Raw genomic sequence first — 15,074 nt, forward strand, 5'->3', positions numbered from 1 at the left:
GTTTTTCATTTTTGTCTTTCGATGCAGGTTTCAATATTTTGAGATTAGCCCAAACTGGCCACAAACTCAGGACCTTGCTGCCTCTACCTCCTGAGGACTGAGATTGCAAACTTATACTACCATGTCTGGTTGTATGCATAGACCGTGCAGTAGAAAATTGCACGCTTCATGACAAAATCAGCCAGGTAATAAAGCTCCTTAACCAAGGAAAAGTAATGAAGAATTGAGGTAAGCAAGACCGAAAAAAGTACAGGAAAAATGCAGTACACAGTACCTAATATGATGGTGCACTTGGAAAGTAAAGGCAGGAGGGTTAGGGGTCCAAGATCATCCTTGGCTACTCAGTAAGTTCAAGGCTAGCCTATGAGATACTATCTCAAAACGGCAAAACAGAACATGGTAACTGCTTTTCATAAACAGCAAAGTGAGTGAGAAAGGAAAGCTGGCCCCCACCTGACCTTTTAGAGCCTTCACATGGGCTAAAGAACAGAACCAGAGAGCCATAAGAACCAAGAGAGCCGATGACAGGAAGGCTCCTCCTTCTTTCTTTCCTTCCTTCCTCCCTTTCGTCCTTCCCTCCCTCCATCCTTCCTTCCCTCCTTCCTTTCCTCCCTCCTTCCTTTCTTCTTTCTCTCCCTCCTTTCTCCCTCCCTCCCTCATTCCTTCCTTTCTTTTCCCTTCTTAATGCCCTGTGAAATTCATTTGCTCACACACACCCCCCAGCTCTTTACATGACTAGCACACCCTCACCCTTCCAGTCTCAAAGGGTCACCCTGACCAGTCTAACCTTCTGGTTTTTCCTACTGTGTCACTGTTTACTTGCATGAAATGTAATGAGAACATTTATGATGATTTTATATATTACCTTCAGACAGTTTTAGAGGATAAGGGCCATTTCTACCTTGTCTAGTATGTACAAATGATAATTCAATTTGGGATTTTTCAGCTCTGCTCTGCTGTCAAAGCTTTCAACCCTTAGCAAAAACCATACTCTGGTTTTGAATTGTGACCTTTTACTGGCCTAACAATACACTCAGATACTCAGCAACAAATAGCATGCCCTTCAGCAGCTGCAGAATCCCAAATACATACCACATCTACTGCAGAGTATTGGGCTGCTGGGCTGTAAAACTCAGAGTGTTCGGAATATCAAAAACATTTTTACTTAATGATATTTTCAACTTATGCCGTGTTTATGATGTAACTACATCATAAGCCGGGAGGAGCTATATTCCCAGAGTCCACCACAGAGAAGACACATAAATAGTTAAATCTAATGTTATAGTCTGTCCCTCTATCCAATTAGAAGTTCATGGGTGTCCAGGAGAATTTCTGAGATTTGTTGAATTGATTTATCTTTGTTGGCTGCCTTGTCTAGTCAGTCTTCACCTGTGCATTGAGGAAATTCCTAGCATATTTATACCCTCTGTATCTCAACAATTTTTGTTATAATGTCCCTAGACTGAAATAATTCTTAACATTCAATATCCCCACAGAAGTAGTAGAAGTAGATATATTAGTAAATATATTTATCCTCCTTTGAGGTCATTGGAAAAAATAAAATGCATAGACTGGAAAAGAAAATATTTTATCTTATTTTTAAATAATCAAACCCAAGATATCATCAGACACTGACAACTTTTTCTTAAAACTGGAAGTCACAGTAAACACGACAGCTCTCAGATGCCATACACTAGCATTCAAGTTTTACTCTTTGGTTATAGCAATTACCAAAATCCAGCTTCATGAGAAATGACACCAAGAACGTGCAACCACATGTTGAAACCGTGTGCAACAGTGACCCAGCAGTTCACAGCTGTCTGGTTGATCTCAAGCATTGCCTTCCTGAAACACTCTCTACAACACATCATACCCCTGTGAATTAGCATGACCTCTGAGGATGCCTCAGAACATAGTCTGGGAACCATGGAGGGGGTGGGGTTGGTCTAGGAGGCAAGAACTGTTCTCTTAGACCTTCCTTGTTGCTGACCTAAGCAAGGGTGCTGTTCCAGGCCACAAATTTTGCCTCTAAAAATCTAAGTGCTAAGAGACTCTATGGAGATGGACTAGGGTAACAACAGGTAACACTAGGCCTAGCACTTGGTACAGGAAAAGCCAAGAGTAAATGATAATTTCAGACCCCTCCTCAAGAGAATAAAGCACCAATTCCTCCCTCATTCTCTTCAGTGTTCTGTGTATTTCTAACTGGACGCCTGTTCACTGTGTCTGCTATAGTCAAAATGATACAAATCCTTCTCATCGTGAGGAGACAGCCTGTTTTCCCTCTATAGAGAAGTCATACCTTCTGCCAAATAATGGAAAACAGTCAGCTATCCCTGAAATTCTCCTTTGCCTCCCTTTTTAACTCTCCTCCTAGACTCTCAAAGGCTTGAAAATGAGCTTTTATTCTTCTTGACTTTTACCTTAGGATTGTCTTTCTCCATGTTATGAAGAGCCAAGATTTTGTTTAAATCAAGGAAAGATGATAGGATTTTTAAAAAAAAACAAAGGACATTTTATCCACCACCACCAACTCTACTTCTGTCTCCTCAGCAGGAGACACATTTAGATGAATTTCTGGTGAACCACTTACCAAAACTGATTGCTTGCTAACAGCTTCCTCTGTTTACCGCCATGAAAGTAGGCTCAATGACTTTTCTTTCCTCGATTTCTGAGCAAAGTCAGAGACTTATACCTTAGCTGGATCATGAAGAGCCCTGGTCACGGTTTTGAAAAGCTGATACACATAAGCAAGATATCCTAAGTACTGGATGTGCAGAACATGAGGTAAAAGAAGTAATATTAATATTCTGGGCAGATCCAGCTGCCTGATTTGGTTCTTGTGTCTCCTTTTATTTTTTTTTATTTTGCTATTCCTTAAAAAAAATAATTCTACGTGTACTAAGTATTATTTAAAATTTCTCCTTTCTCACTTGTTTCAAACAAGGAAGTTACCTTTATGTTCATATGCTGGGCATAAATCAGCACTAATTCTTTTACCAACCACCTTCATTTGACAGATATGTCAGACACAGGTCTGGGAATTATTTCCCCTTGCCCTGATTAGTAAGTGTTGAGGCAGAAACAGGATGGAGAGATAGCATCATGTGACTGACAAGTTGGCATCTCTTATTCTTTCTCCAGCTTGCATCTTCTTATAAATATATGCATTTATTCTTTATTATGCCACTTCAAAATTTTACTGAACATTTCTTGTGCTGAACTTTAAAATTCCAAATGCAGATTTCTTTCTTCACACCCAGGCACTTCATCACCTCTTTGTCTTTGGGATCCCTCTTCAAACCGGATCCTTCATTTCAGGTCCCTGATACTCTCACTGGGAGCCTCACACTGGAGGAAGGACTAGCTCAGTGGGAACTCAAGAGAACCATACTCCAATGCTGGGTCTTTATTAAGTGATTTTGTGAGCTCCAGGTCAGTGAAAGTGTTTAACTCAATGGTCATTCAGTCTTCATCAACTGAAACAAAAAGTCATCGAGAAACAAATAGTCTCATACACCCCAAAATAAGTTCAAAAGATAAAATTTCAGTCAAGTATTAAAGAAACTAATGCTTCTCTGCAATACCAAAATCCTTAAGTCTGTCTCTTTGAGTGTTTCTGTCTGTTCATTTCTCCAACCAAACACTAGACAAGTTTTCCAAATTCCTGGTATTTTTCCAAGTATAACCTTCTCTGATTCAACAACACATTTCTACTTGTGTTAGTCCAATGCTACAACTTAACAAGATACTAACAAACAAACAAAAGCCCCTGAATGTTCTTCTTTTAATTCAAATTATCATAAACAGGTTAAAAACACAGCTGTTATGTATAGAAAATGGGAACTTAGGTCTTGCTCTTCTTAATATTCTCCTGATATCTGCTTAGTTGGGAATTATCTGAATTCTGGAAATTAACATTCGTGGAATTTTTACACTGGTGAGATGGCTCAGTGGTTGAAAACTCTGGTTGCTTCTGCAGAGGACCCGGGTTCATTTCCTAACACACACATAATGTTAACTCCAGCTCTAGGAAATCCAATGCTCTCTTCTGGTACCCACCGGTACTGCACGCAAGTCATGCATTTCCATGCATGCAGGCAACACACTAACACATAAAATTAAACAATTCTAAGAGAGAGGGGGGAAATAAATTTTAAAACTTATAGGGCTTTTGTATTTTTTATTCTTCATGGAGTTGTATTCTTATACCGCTGATGATAATTCACTCAGCATTTGACATACGGTAGATTAAGTAGGTTGGAATGGGCAGGAGAACAGTAACAACCTCAGGAAGGAAGCACAGCAGACCCCCAGTGGCTGAAAACACAGCCACCTGGGATGCAGCAGGACTGGAGAGCAGGGGCGGGATGCAGGATTCCTGGGCCACCAGTTAGATAATATGTGTAGGGGTGGGACCAAAATCCCACTGGCTTGCAATGGCCTTCGCACTTGGAACTCTCAAGAGTTTGGCCTCTAGAATACCTATCCAAGCGTATCTGACTGTGAGCCACACTGCCTGTGGAGGGTGTAGCATAATTCAGTGTTGTGCTGAAGTGAGCACTGTTTCATCTCAATTAAATTGGGAATTCCCAGAAGACCATGTTGTGTCTTTCTGGGGGAACCTCCACAGTTCTTTGCACAGTGCCAGGCATACAAATAGCATCCAAAAATATATTCAATGAATAAATGAGTTCACATAAATTAGAAAAATAATTAGCGCTCAATTAGAGATGTGCAGGGTTCCTTTCACAATGCCCTATGGTGAATCAAACTCGAGGGCTGCATCTTTGAGTCTGAGCCAAATAAGATATTGCCATCTTGGTTAACCGTTCTTTAAATGTTTACTTTCCTTGTCCTGTATTATTATATCTCTCAGGATTCTTTTGTTCATCCAGCTAATGAAATGAGGATTGGGGAACTTCACCCTTCATTAGCTGAGACCCCTCTGTACCCACCCAAACTTGTTCTGCTAGGGAAGGACAAAAAAGGTAACATCGTGAAGCCGATGTGGAACTGTGACCGATGCATGTGCATGATCAATCACCACTTATACATTATGACATGCCGTAGTCTATAAGTACCCGCAGATGTGTGCTTCTGACATTAATCCATGTGGAATCTGCTTTTCATGCTTCTTTTGTATCCATCCGTGTTCGTAGCGTTGTAATATGTTTCCCCTTTGAATTTCAGAATCAACTGATGAGTCTGAAGTTGACAAAACTCACTGTCTGAATAACAGTGTCTCCTCAGGCACCTACTCAGACTACTCGCCCTCCCAGGCTTCCTCGGGGTCCTCAAACACCCGCGTGAAAGTGGGGTCCTTGCAGACAACCGCTAAAGATGCCGTCCATAACTCTTTGTGGGGTAACAGGTGTGTTGAGAATTCCCCCTTCTATGTTCCCAAATGCTCATTTTCATCAACTTTGACAAAGTGGAATCTGCTTAATGTTGGAATTGTGTTTGGCACGTGAGTGGCACAGAAGACAAAAGATGCAGGTAAGCATGTGGGCTCACCTGGGATTTTGAAGGGCATCAGAGCCACCCTCAAGGGCCTGCCATCCATGCAGGCCCAACTCAGAGGAGATTATGGGAGTGATAGTAGGAACCAAAAGCTTGAAAGTGTAATTTTGAGGCAATCTCAAGTTTATAAAACACGTGGACATGTCACATCCAAAATGGTATAAAAAAGGCTGGGTGGAAGTAGATCAGTGGTGGAGCTAAGTGCTCGAGGCCCTGGATTTGATCCCCCCTAACACAAAAAGCAAAATTGGTGTGATAGATTGAAATGCCTGTACTGGAGAGACAGCTCAGAAATTAAGAACACTGGCTACCTTGCCAGAAGACCTGGGTTCTATGCCCAGCTCCCATTAACATGATGGTTCACAACTATCTGTAACTCCAGTTTTAGGAGATCTGATGTCTTCTTTTGGCTTCTGTAGGTACCAGACACTCACATGGTACACAAACATATGTGCAAGCAAAACATATTATATATATATATATATATATACATGTTTTACACATAAAATAAAAATAGAACTCCAAAGAAAGCAAGGGAGAGTAAGAGAAGGTGAGAAAGGGTCAGAGAATGCCAGAGAGAATGAGAAAGAGTCGGGGAGGGTTAGAGAACGTCACAGAGGATCAGAGAGAGCCAGGGAGGGTCAGAGAGGGTTAGAGAAAGTCAGAGAGATCCAGAGAGAATCCAAAAGGGCCAGAGAGGGTCAGAGAGGATCAGAGAGGGTCAGAGAAGGTCACAGAAGATCAGAGAGAGCCAAAGATATCTAGAGAGGGTCAGAGAGAATGCCAGAGAGAGTCAGAAAGAGATAGGGAAAGCTGGGGATGTCCAGAGCACCATCCATTCATTCAGTAGGCAGCAGCATGTCTGCCGTGTCTGAGGTCCCTGCCCCTCCTCTTTGGGATGTGTTAAGTTCTCTCAACTGGAAACTTGGAAGTGCTCTGAGTCAGAATCCCAGGGATGAATAGTGGAAATCCTTTTGCCAGCCCATCTTCAGGACCATGCCTGCAAGTGCACTTACTTCATTCATTCACCCATTTAGTCAATAAGTATGCTGGTCTCTCTCCATGCTTGCATTCTATGGAAGGACCTAAGGTGGTAAACAATGAATACGTTAGGCAGTCAGTTCCCTAGGGTGCTAGAAAGCCATGGTTACTCAGAAGACGTGAAAGTCAGAGCAAGTTAAAGTGGGTTTTTGGAATAGTGCTTTACCCGTAAACCAGGTGGGAATAAATGAGCTACACAAAGGCTGGTGGCATTCTTCCTCCAGGAAGGTCACCTCTTCCTCTCAGTCATTTTTCTCCTTCTGTTTGTGTTCACAGGATTGCACCACCTTTCCCACAGCCTCTGGATGCAAAGCCATTACTCAGCCAACGAGAGGCTGTTCCTCCAGGGAATCTCCCCCAGCGTCCTGACCGGCTGCCAATGAGTGATGCCTTCCCTGACAACTGGACGGATGGCTCCCATTACGACAACACAGGTTTTGTCTCAGAGGAAGCTGCCGCTGAGAACGCCAACAATAACCCTCTCTTAAGCGCCAAGGCTAGAAGCATGCCTGCTCACGGGCGCAGGCCTTTAATCAGGCAGGAAAGGATTGTCGGCGTTCCCCTGGAACTGGAACAGTCCATACACCGACACACGCCAGAAACAGAAGTGCCTCCTTCCAACCCCTGGCAGAACTGGACCAGAACTCCCAGTCCATTTGAAGACAGGACTGCTTTTCCTTCCAAATTAGAAACAACCCCTACTACCAGCCCCTTACCTGAAAGAAAAGATCACATGAAGGAGCCTGCAGAGACACCAAGTCCCTTTTCTCCAGGAGTGCCATGGGAGTACCATGACCCCACACCCAACAGGAGTCTCGGTAATGTCTTTTCTCAAATCCACTGCCGCCCAGATTCATCGAAAGGTGTTATTGCGATGAGCAAAAGCACGGAGAGGCTCTCCCCACTCATGAAAGATATAAAGTCCAACAAATTCAAAAAGTCTCAGAGTATTGATGAGATTGACATTGGAACCTACAAGGTTTATAACATTCCGCTAGAAAACTATGCCTCTGGGAGTGATCACTTAGGAAGCCACGAGCGGCCAGACAAGTTGTTGGGACCGGAGCACGGCATGTCCAGTATGTCCAGGAGCCAGTCGGTACCCATGCTGGACGACGAGATGCTCATGTATGGAAGTAGTAAAGGGCCACCCCAACAAAAAGCATCTATGACAAAGAAGGTCTATCAGTTTGACCAAAGCTTCAATCCACAAGGAGCGGTGGAAGTAAAAGCAGAAAAGAGGATCCCGCCCCCTTTCGCACACAATTCTGAGTATGTGCAGCAGCCCAGCAAAAACATCGCCAAGGATCTGGTCAGTCCCAGAGCCTATAGAGGGTACCCACCCATGGAACAGATGTTCTCCTTTTCCCAGCCATCTGTGAATGAGGATGCCATAGTGAACGCTCAGTTTGCCAGCCAGGGGCCCAGGGCAGGCTTCCTAAGGAGGGCTGACTCCCTGGCCAGCTCCACTGAAATGGCCATGTTCAGAAGAGTCAGCGAGCCCCATGAGCTGCCCCCTGGTGACAGGTATGGCCGAGCAGCCTATAGGGGAGGGCTGGAAGGCCAGAGCAGTGTTTCAATGACTGATCCCCAATTCCTCAAGAGAAATGGCAGGTACGAAGATGAACACCCTTCGTATCAAGAAGTAAAAGCGCAGGCGGGAAGCTTCCCCGCTAAAAACCTTACCCAGAGGAGGCCGCTGTCCGCCAGGAGCTACAGCACAGAGAGTTACGGAGCCTCCCAAACCAGGCCAGTTTCAGCTAGGCCTACCATGGCAGCCCTCCTGGAAAAAATACCATCTGACTATAACCTGGGTAACTATGGTGACAAGCCGTCAGATAACAGTGATATAAAGACAAGGCCCACCCCTGTGAAGGGAGAGGAGAGCTGTGGCAAAATGCCGGCAGACTGGAGACAGCAGCTGCTTAGACATATAGAAGCTAGAAGGTTAGACAGGGTATGTCTGGCCTTTCTCTGTAAGAATCCCTTCTGCCTTGGGTTTTCCTTTCCTGGCGTCTCTAAGCACATGTGGTGGTGCATGAGTTACAGGAATGATTCTCCCAGGATTTTATTTATATTTAGCGGGGGAGATGGATTGCAATAGTTTATTTAGGTATTGCTTAATGCTTATATTCTGAGAAGTCATAACCAGCAGGTGAATTACCTCTCAAAGCTAGCCTAAATATGGTAAGGAAGAATTTGACTCGATTATCTGGGATGGTGCTCCAGTGTCTTTCTAGCCGTGAAAGCAAGGCCGCCTCTCCCAGGACACAAAACTGTTCCCTGGTGACCTAGAGAGTGTTATTTTTATTGAGTCTATAAAAAGTGAGTATTTCACCCTTTCCACATGGACTCACTTATATTAAACTCGGGCTTAATTTGTTTATAAAATTTGTGCACAGCTAAGGAACAACTGAAGTTATTACCTCTAATGAGCAATAATCTTCCCAGCAAGGAACAGAAAAATAAAATAAGCAGAGATTAAATGCCCTCCTACACACTACTTTAATTGATTAAAAAATCTTGACATTTAGAATATTGGCTTTTATGTAGAAAGAAATTCTACAATTCAAGTCAAGCTATAAACAGCAAATGCAGATGGTGTCTCAAGGAAGACTACAAATGTAACAAATTAGTGTGTACAATGTAGCAAAACAAGGAAATAAATCCCAAATTAATCCTGAATCAGGTAAAAATTGAGTCATAATACTGTGTGGAGTTAGCAACCATTGGAGAGTTAAAATCAAAAAAAAAAAAAAAAACCAAAAAAAAAAAAAACAGTTCAAAGCATAGAATCAGTTCCCGTTGTCTGTTTGAATCTCTCTAAGAGAAACCAAATATTTCATTTTCTAGAGCCTTTGCCCAGAGGCATCATCATTTGCTGGACCCTGTGGCTTTAGTTAAAAAGACTGTGTGTGCCCCAGACTTACCTCAGAATTAAAGATTGCCTCGCAAACATGGGGCCTTTCCGTCTCGTATCTTCAAGTTAGATGTTCTGAGTGACATTATGCCGTCAGGATGTTTTGTTCGATGAATTCAGTGTTATTTGGGACTCTGCTTTTATAAAAGCAAGGTCACTATATTATGTATTTCTTCAACATTAAATTTGAGTGTTCAGGTTTATTCTTTTAAAAATAACAATTTGTAGGTTGTATCTACGTGACAAGGAAACAGTTTTCCTAGGGAGAGAATGAATTAACAAATGTGGCTGTGGGCGTTAATTTCTCAGCATGAAAATTGTCTCTGTCTTGCAAATCAGAATGTTTCAAATTGGTGCAACCCATCCCATTGAAGGAAACTTTATCAAAGTGTCGTGGCTGGCATCAGCAGGAGACATCTGATCAAGTGGCACGTGCCTCACCTTGAGTTATATCCTATATGTAGACAGGTAGCTTTGAAGGGTGAAAATACTTAAAGTTAAATAATACAAAACAGTTGGGAACTCTCATTGCATGCTGACAACAACTGTATCTAACAAGGCAATGTGAACTAGCTAAGGAAGGTTCCAAACAGGTGTAGGGAATGTATTGCAATGATAGTGATTTGAGACGGAATGATGGATAGAAACAAAACATGGAACAGAAAGACAAGGTGGAGATGTGCTCCACCGGCTTTGAACAAGACAAGAAGTAGGTGACTCCAATAGCCACAGAGCGTACAGGACTGGGGAAGGGTTCGGATGAATAAGTCTGAAGGCCCTGCCTAACCCAGATGGCTAAGGTGAATTTCACTGTATTTTTTAATTGTTGTGATGACACTTCCCTTTTCCACTGAGCTCTGTTCGTTTGTAATTCCCCGGTTCTAACATTAACTTTTCAGAGCAATTTTAATGCATATTGGATAGTTTCTCAGTTGAGTTACTTTAGACTACTGCCCCAAGCCACGGTTTCCTAGGAGCTTTCTTCTAGTTTACTCCAAGTGATGTTTTCTTCCCCACTTAGCTGAGTTTCTCAGCGATCACTCAAGATGCATGTTCTGTGAAATCTTCCAGCCATCCTTCCAGATGAATTCATGCTTCCAGACCACATATTACAATGTCAGATAGCTTTGACAGAGCTGTTCTATTAACACTCTGCCCATCATCAGATGGCACCAGAGATTGGGGTGCTTTCCTCCAAAATTCAGTTAAGCTGTTCAACTCTGAGCAAACAGTGTTACCAGCAGCTACAAGATATTTGCGATTTCACATAAAAGTCAAGTACCTACAGTTCTGTTCACATTATAGGTTTAACAGTCCAATGTGGAGCTGGCAAATGATCTCAGTGCTGGCCTTGTAGAGACAGCTCCAAGTACTACACTAGAAAAACGGATATGTTTTCTCCCTTATTTTAATCACAAATGTTACTATGATAGGGCCCCACTGTGCCCAAGAATTTAAAACACGAGCCCACGTGTCTGAGATGACTGATCCTCTATGGGGTATCAAGGAATTACCTCTAATCCAGAAGGAAAGGTTGAGTCTTTTCCACTTTTGACATGATGGCAATGAACTAGTCCCTAGCTCTTAACAAATAGAATTGGCAAACAAGTGTATCACCAGTGATCTCTCTCCATAGCTCACAAAATGCTAGTGATAAAAATCATTACTTTGTAAATAGTGCTTTCAGAGCAAAAAATGATATCCAGCCATTTGTTCTTCGAAGTCTCCTGCATTAAATAAGAGAATTACTTACAGAAGCAAGCACTGCCAATGATTGTGTTTCCACTGCAGATTGAAAATTTGATGTTGGGTCATTTTAAAATATTTAATATTGCCGGGCGGTGGTGGCGCACGCCTTTAATCCCAGCACTCGGGAGGCAGAGGCAGGCGGATCTCTGTGAGTTCGAGGCCAGCCTGGTCTAGAAGAGCTAGTTCCAGGACAGGAACCAAAAGCTACGGAGAAACCCTGTCTCGAAAAATAAAAAAAAAAAAATTAATATTTTAATGAAGCTCTATAGAGAAGAATTACTAGTTCTTGGCAAAAGATATTCACAATATAAATATCACTAGAGTGTTGTCAGATATCTGATGCATACTAAAAATAATAGCATTAACCATCTTCAGAGTATAACTGTCCTTAAGGTTACCACACATTAGCTCAGGCAGAGTTAGAAGTTAACATCTGTCCTTCATATGTGCAGATCTCATAATGTGAGACAATGAGATTTATAGCTTATAGAATCTGATTAAAATCTCACTGTTTCAATTTGCAAAACTAACAAACTGATCAATGCTCATCTCAAGCCAGGATCACCAGGCCGTCTAAGAGACAGATACAGAGATTTAGCGTTTTCATGAGAGCAAGCATAGACAATGTATCTCTGCTCTTGTCCTTTCTGTAGCTCTGGAGGGTACTCATTTATGTGCACAACTAACACTGTTACTGTATGCTTTTGTCTGACAGAGCGCATGTTTATAAAAAAAGTTACTGTTTGCCCGCTTACAGTTCAATGTGATGAATTTAGACGTGTTCATGTAATGATCTGTTTGTGGAGCCCGTGTTTACATCCTGTCACATGGTTATCTCCTCTACTCAGAGCGCTGCTTACAAACACAACACAGTTAACCTTGGCATGCTGCCCTATGGAGGTATTTCAGCAATGCATGCAGGCAGAAGCATGACTTTAAACTTGCAGACTAAGTCTAAATTTGACCTTCAAGACCCACCTCTTCAGAAAGTAAGTATGGACCGCCCTACATGTGCCAGCATCCCAAAGTCACTTGCTGTCTGTTCACTTGGTGTATTTAGACTGTGCATCTAGCCCTGCTTGTGACGGACTCCCCGTAGTCCGAACGCACCAGGGAAGATGATGTAGAGCCTGAATCTGTAGCTGCTCAGTGTTTATTGGAGCTAGACGGATGACCAGACTCTTGCTTTTTGGACTGAGCAGGTACATGACTTTTGAGGTGGATTTAAGGATCATCTTTCTACTTATTTTTTCTATTCTTCCATGTTTTTCTTTCTGTTGTGTTTACACATTTGTTATTTCCTTCTTTTGGACACCACCCCTCCCCTCCCTTGGTAAAACATTCTGAGAACAATGCTGAAAACTGTTTTGAGATTTGGGTGGGTCCCTTAGAAGGCATAATATCCAGAGTAAGCATGGAAGTTAAGTGTTTAGCCCTGTAAATGCTTTCTTGTTCCACTTTCCATGTGGGAACAGAACACAGCAGGGAGAGATGTAAGTTTGCATCTTATCTGACAATTTGCTTTTCTTGGGTTATAGAAAAGCCACCAGTTCACATATTTTAAACAAAATTGTAGGCATATTAGCAAGGAACTAATACTGTAGAATAAAGAGAAGAAGAGTTCCCACTGTTAATGAAACATTTGTCTTGCTCAGTCAACATGGGGAATGCCCATTTTACCTGCTTAAACTGATTAATGCTTTTCCTTGGTTACATCTCAGTTGAGACTAATGAGTCATCTTCATACAATGTCGTTATGACTTATGTTAATGTAGTCATTAGCCTCATGAGGTTTTATGGATAAAGAAGCACAAAATAGGAAAAGAAAATGACAGCAACCCCCAACATTTCTTGTTTCTGAAGAAAATTAAATGTAAGACAAATTCCCATGCAATAATGCTTCACAGTGGCTGTCTGGTAGCCTTTCCTAACTCTATACCTGACCCTATATAATTTAATTCAGGCTGTGGGTAGCACACAGAGCTAGAGATTTTTATGTCCACAGATATTCTCTCTCTCTCTCTCTCTCTCTCTCTCTCTCTCTCTCTCTCTCTCTCTCTCTCTCCACACACACACACACACACACACACGGAGCAACCAAAGCCTAACTAAATTGGGAACATTTAAATATTATCTTATTTGTTCTTAGTCTCCCAGGGGCCAGTGGTGCGTGATAACTTTCTCTGCTAGTATTTCCTGATGTCAGCAATAACTCTCATCGTGTCGATGTTCATGGCCCAGCTCACAGTCTCTAAACTTAGAATTAGGGTTGTGAGCAGTTAATTTATTTAAGTCAGCACAAGTTAGACCTAGGCATGCCATAAGCACAACCATTTTCTTGAAACCCTCTTCAAGACAACCTGTTCTTCATGTCCTACTAGAAATCCAAAGCCCTCATCCTCCTTCCATCCCAAATGAACTTTCTTATCCCATCCACACTCAAGGATGGATGAGCCTCTGCAAGAGAACTTGGGAAGTAATACAAACCAGACTTTGAAACTAAAATTAGAAGATTTCAAAAATAAAAATTATGAGCAGATTAAAGAACCCTGCTGGGGGTGGTGATGTACACTGTTAATGACACCACGTAAGATTCAGAAGCAGATGAATCTCTGAGTTCAAAGCCAGCCTGGACTACATAGTGAGTTCCAGGACAACCAGGGATTCACAGGGAAACCCTGTCTCAGAAAACAAAGAAAAACAAAAAAAATAATTAATTAAATGAATTTTGGTATGAAGAAAGCTATTTCTGGAACCCTCTGAAAATATCTAATGACAACAACCCTATTTTGACTAAGTTGGGGCCTGATTGTTCTATACAGTGATCTAGATTCTTGCAGTAACTGAACAACAGCAGTGCACTTATGACTGTGTTTCTGGTGTCTCAGCTCCTCTGGTGTCTCCTAACATGAGTTAGGGACAGCTGCCCTGTTGTATTAATCTTGTGGTGCAGCGGCCTGAGAGAATAATTACCTCTCACAGTCACGATACCACATAACAGCCATAATGCAGAGCTGTATTCGAGGGCCTCAGGACCATCCTTCCTTGGGCAAACACAGGACTTCCAGGAAATCCCTTTGGAAGGAAAGTCCCTCTTGGAAGCACAATAAATTGAAAACCAACTATTTAGACACTGAAAGACTTCAAAGTCAATTACTACCAATATATTATCTCCTGCATGAAGAAGGAGAAAGAGGAGGAAAGGAGGAAGAAAAGGGGGATGAAAAACCATTTCTAAGATTGGCAGCTTAAGGTCTATGAAAAGCATAAACTATTCTACCTGGTATGTAATGAGTTCAAAATTAATTAATTTAAAAGCATTCGAAGCACAGCCAAAGCTGTGGCCGTGGCGGTTCAGCCCGAGCTTCACCCCATTGGTTCCACCCTGAGCTCTCAAGCCCTCTGCCAGATTCATCTTCTCTGTAGAACTCGTGGGGGAGGCTTTCTGTCAAACTATAAAACTAACCTTTATTTGCATATTTTTGATTAGCATACAAAGGAATGGTTGCTGCTATGGCCCTTTCATCTAGACTTCCTTCCCCACTGTCCTCCTTCTCCCCAGAACAGTCCCCTCTGCTTCCACGTCTCGGATATTCTATTATCCTCTCTTCCTGTTTTCTCTGCCCTCTTGGTTCCATACACATGCACAAAATTAACTCCCCGGCATCTAGATGGAGAGCATGAAGCTTCCTAGGGAATATAAAGAACTGTGCAGCACACATTTGTGGGAATGTTGCCCTTCCCAGGGAACGCTTGGGCTGAATCACAACTTGCATCCTTCTTCTCAGACGCCACTAGCACCAAGAAGAAGGAACACTCTTATTCCCTCCCGAGCACTGAC

General features: G+C 42.3%; 1 protein-coding gene across 6 annotated transcripts in view; it reads left to right on the forward strand.

Moving 5' to 3' along the window:
• Window positions 1–15,074, forward strand: part of Lrrc7 (leucine rich repeat containing 7) — a 417,668-nt gene that overhangs the window by 330,806 nt on the left and 71,788 nt on the right. For 5 of the 6 annotated variants that reach the window (XM_041664138.1, XM_041664412.1, XM_041664325.1 and 2 more), the window contains 3 exons: window positions 4,880–4,991; window positions 5,194–5,374; window positions 6,841–8,521. In XM_041664138.1, coding sequence (XP_041520072.1) covers window positions 4,880–4,991; window positions 5,194–5,374; window positions 6,841–8,521 — 1,974 coding nt within the window. Of the gene's footprint in view, window positions 1–4,879; window positions 4,992–5,193; window positions 5,375–6,840; window positions 8,522–12,081; window positions 12,223–15,074 lie in introns of all 6 variants that reach the window. The other variant, XM_041664566.1, reaches the window with a different exon arrangement.

Source organism: Microtus oregoni, unplaced genomic scaffold (assembly GCF_018167655.1).
Source record: "Microtus oregoni isolate MIOR12 unplaced genomic scaffold, Mior012 000000F_ref0000247, whole genome shotgun sequence".
Lineage (NCBI taxonomy): Eukaryota > Metazoa > Chordata > Mammalia > Rodentia > Cricetidae > Microtus > Microtus oregoni.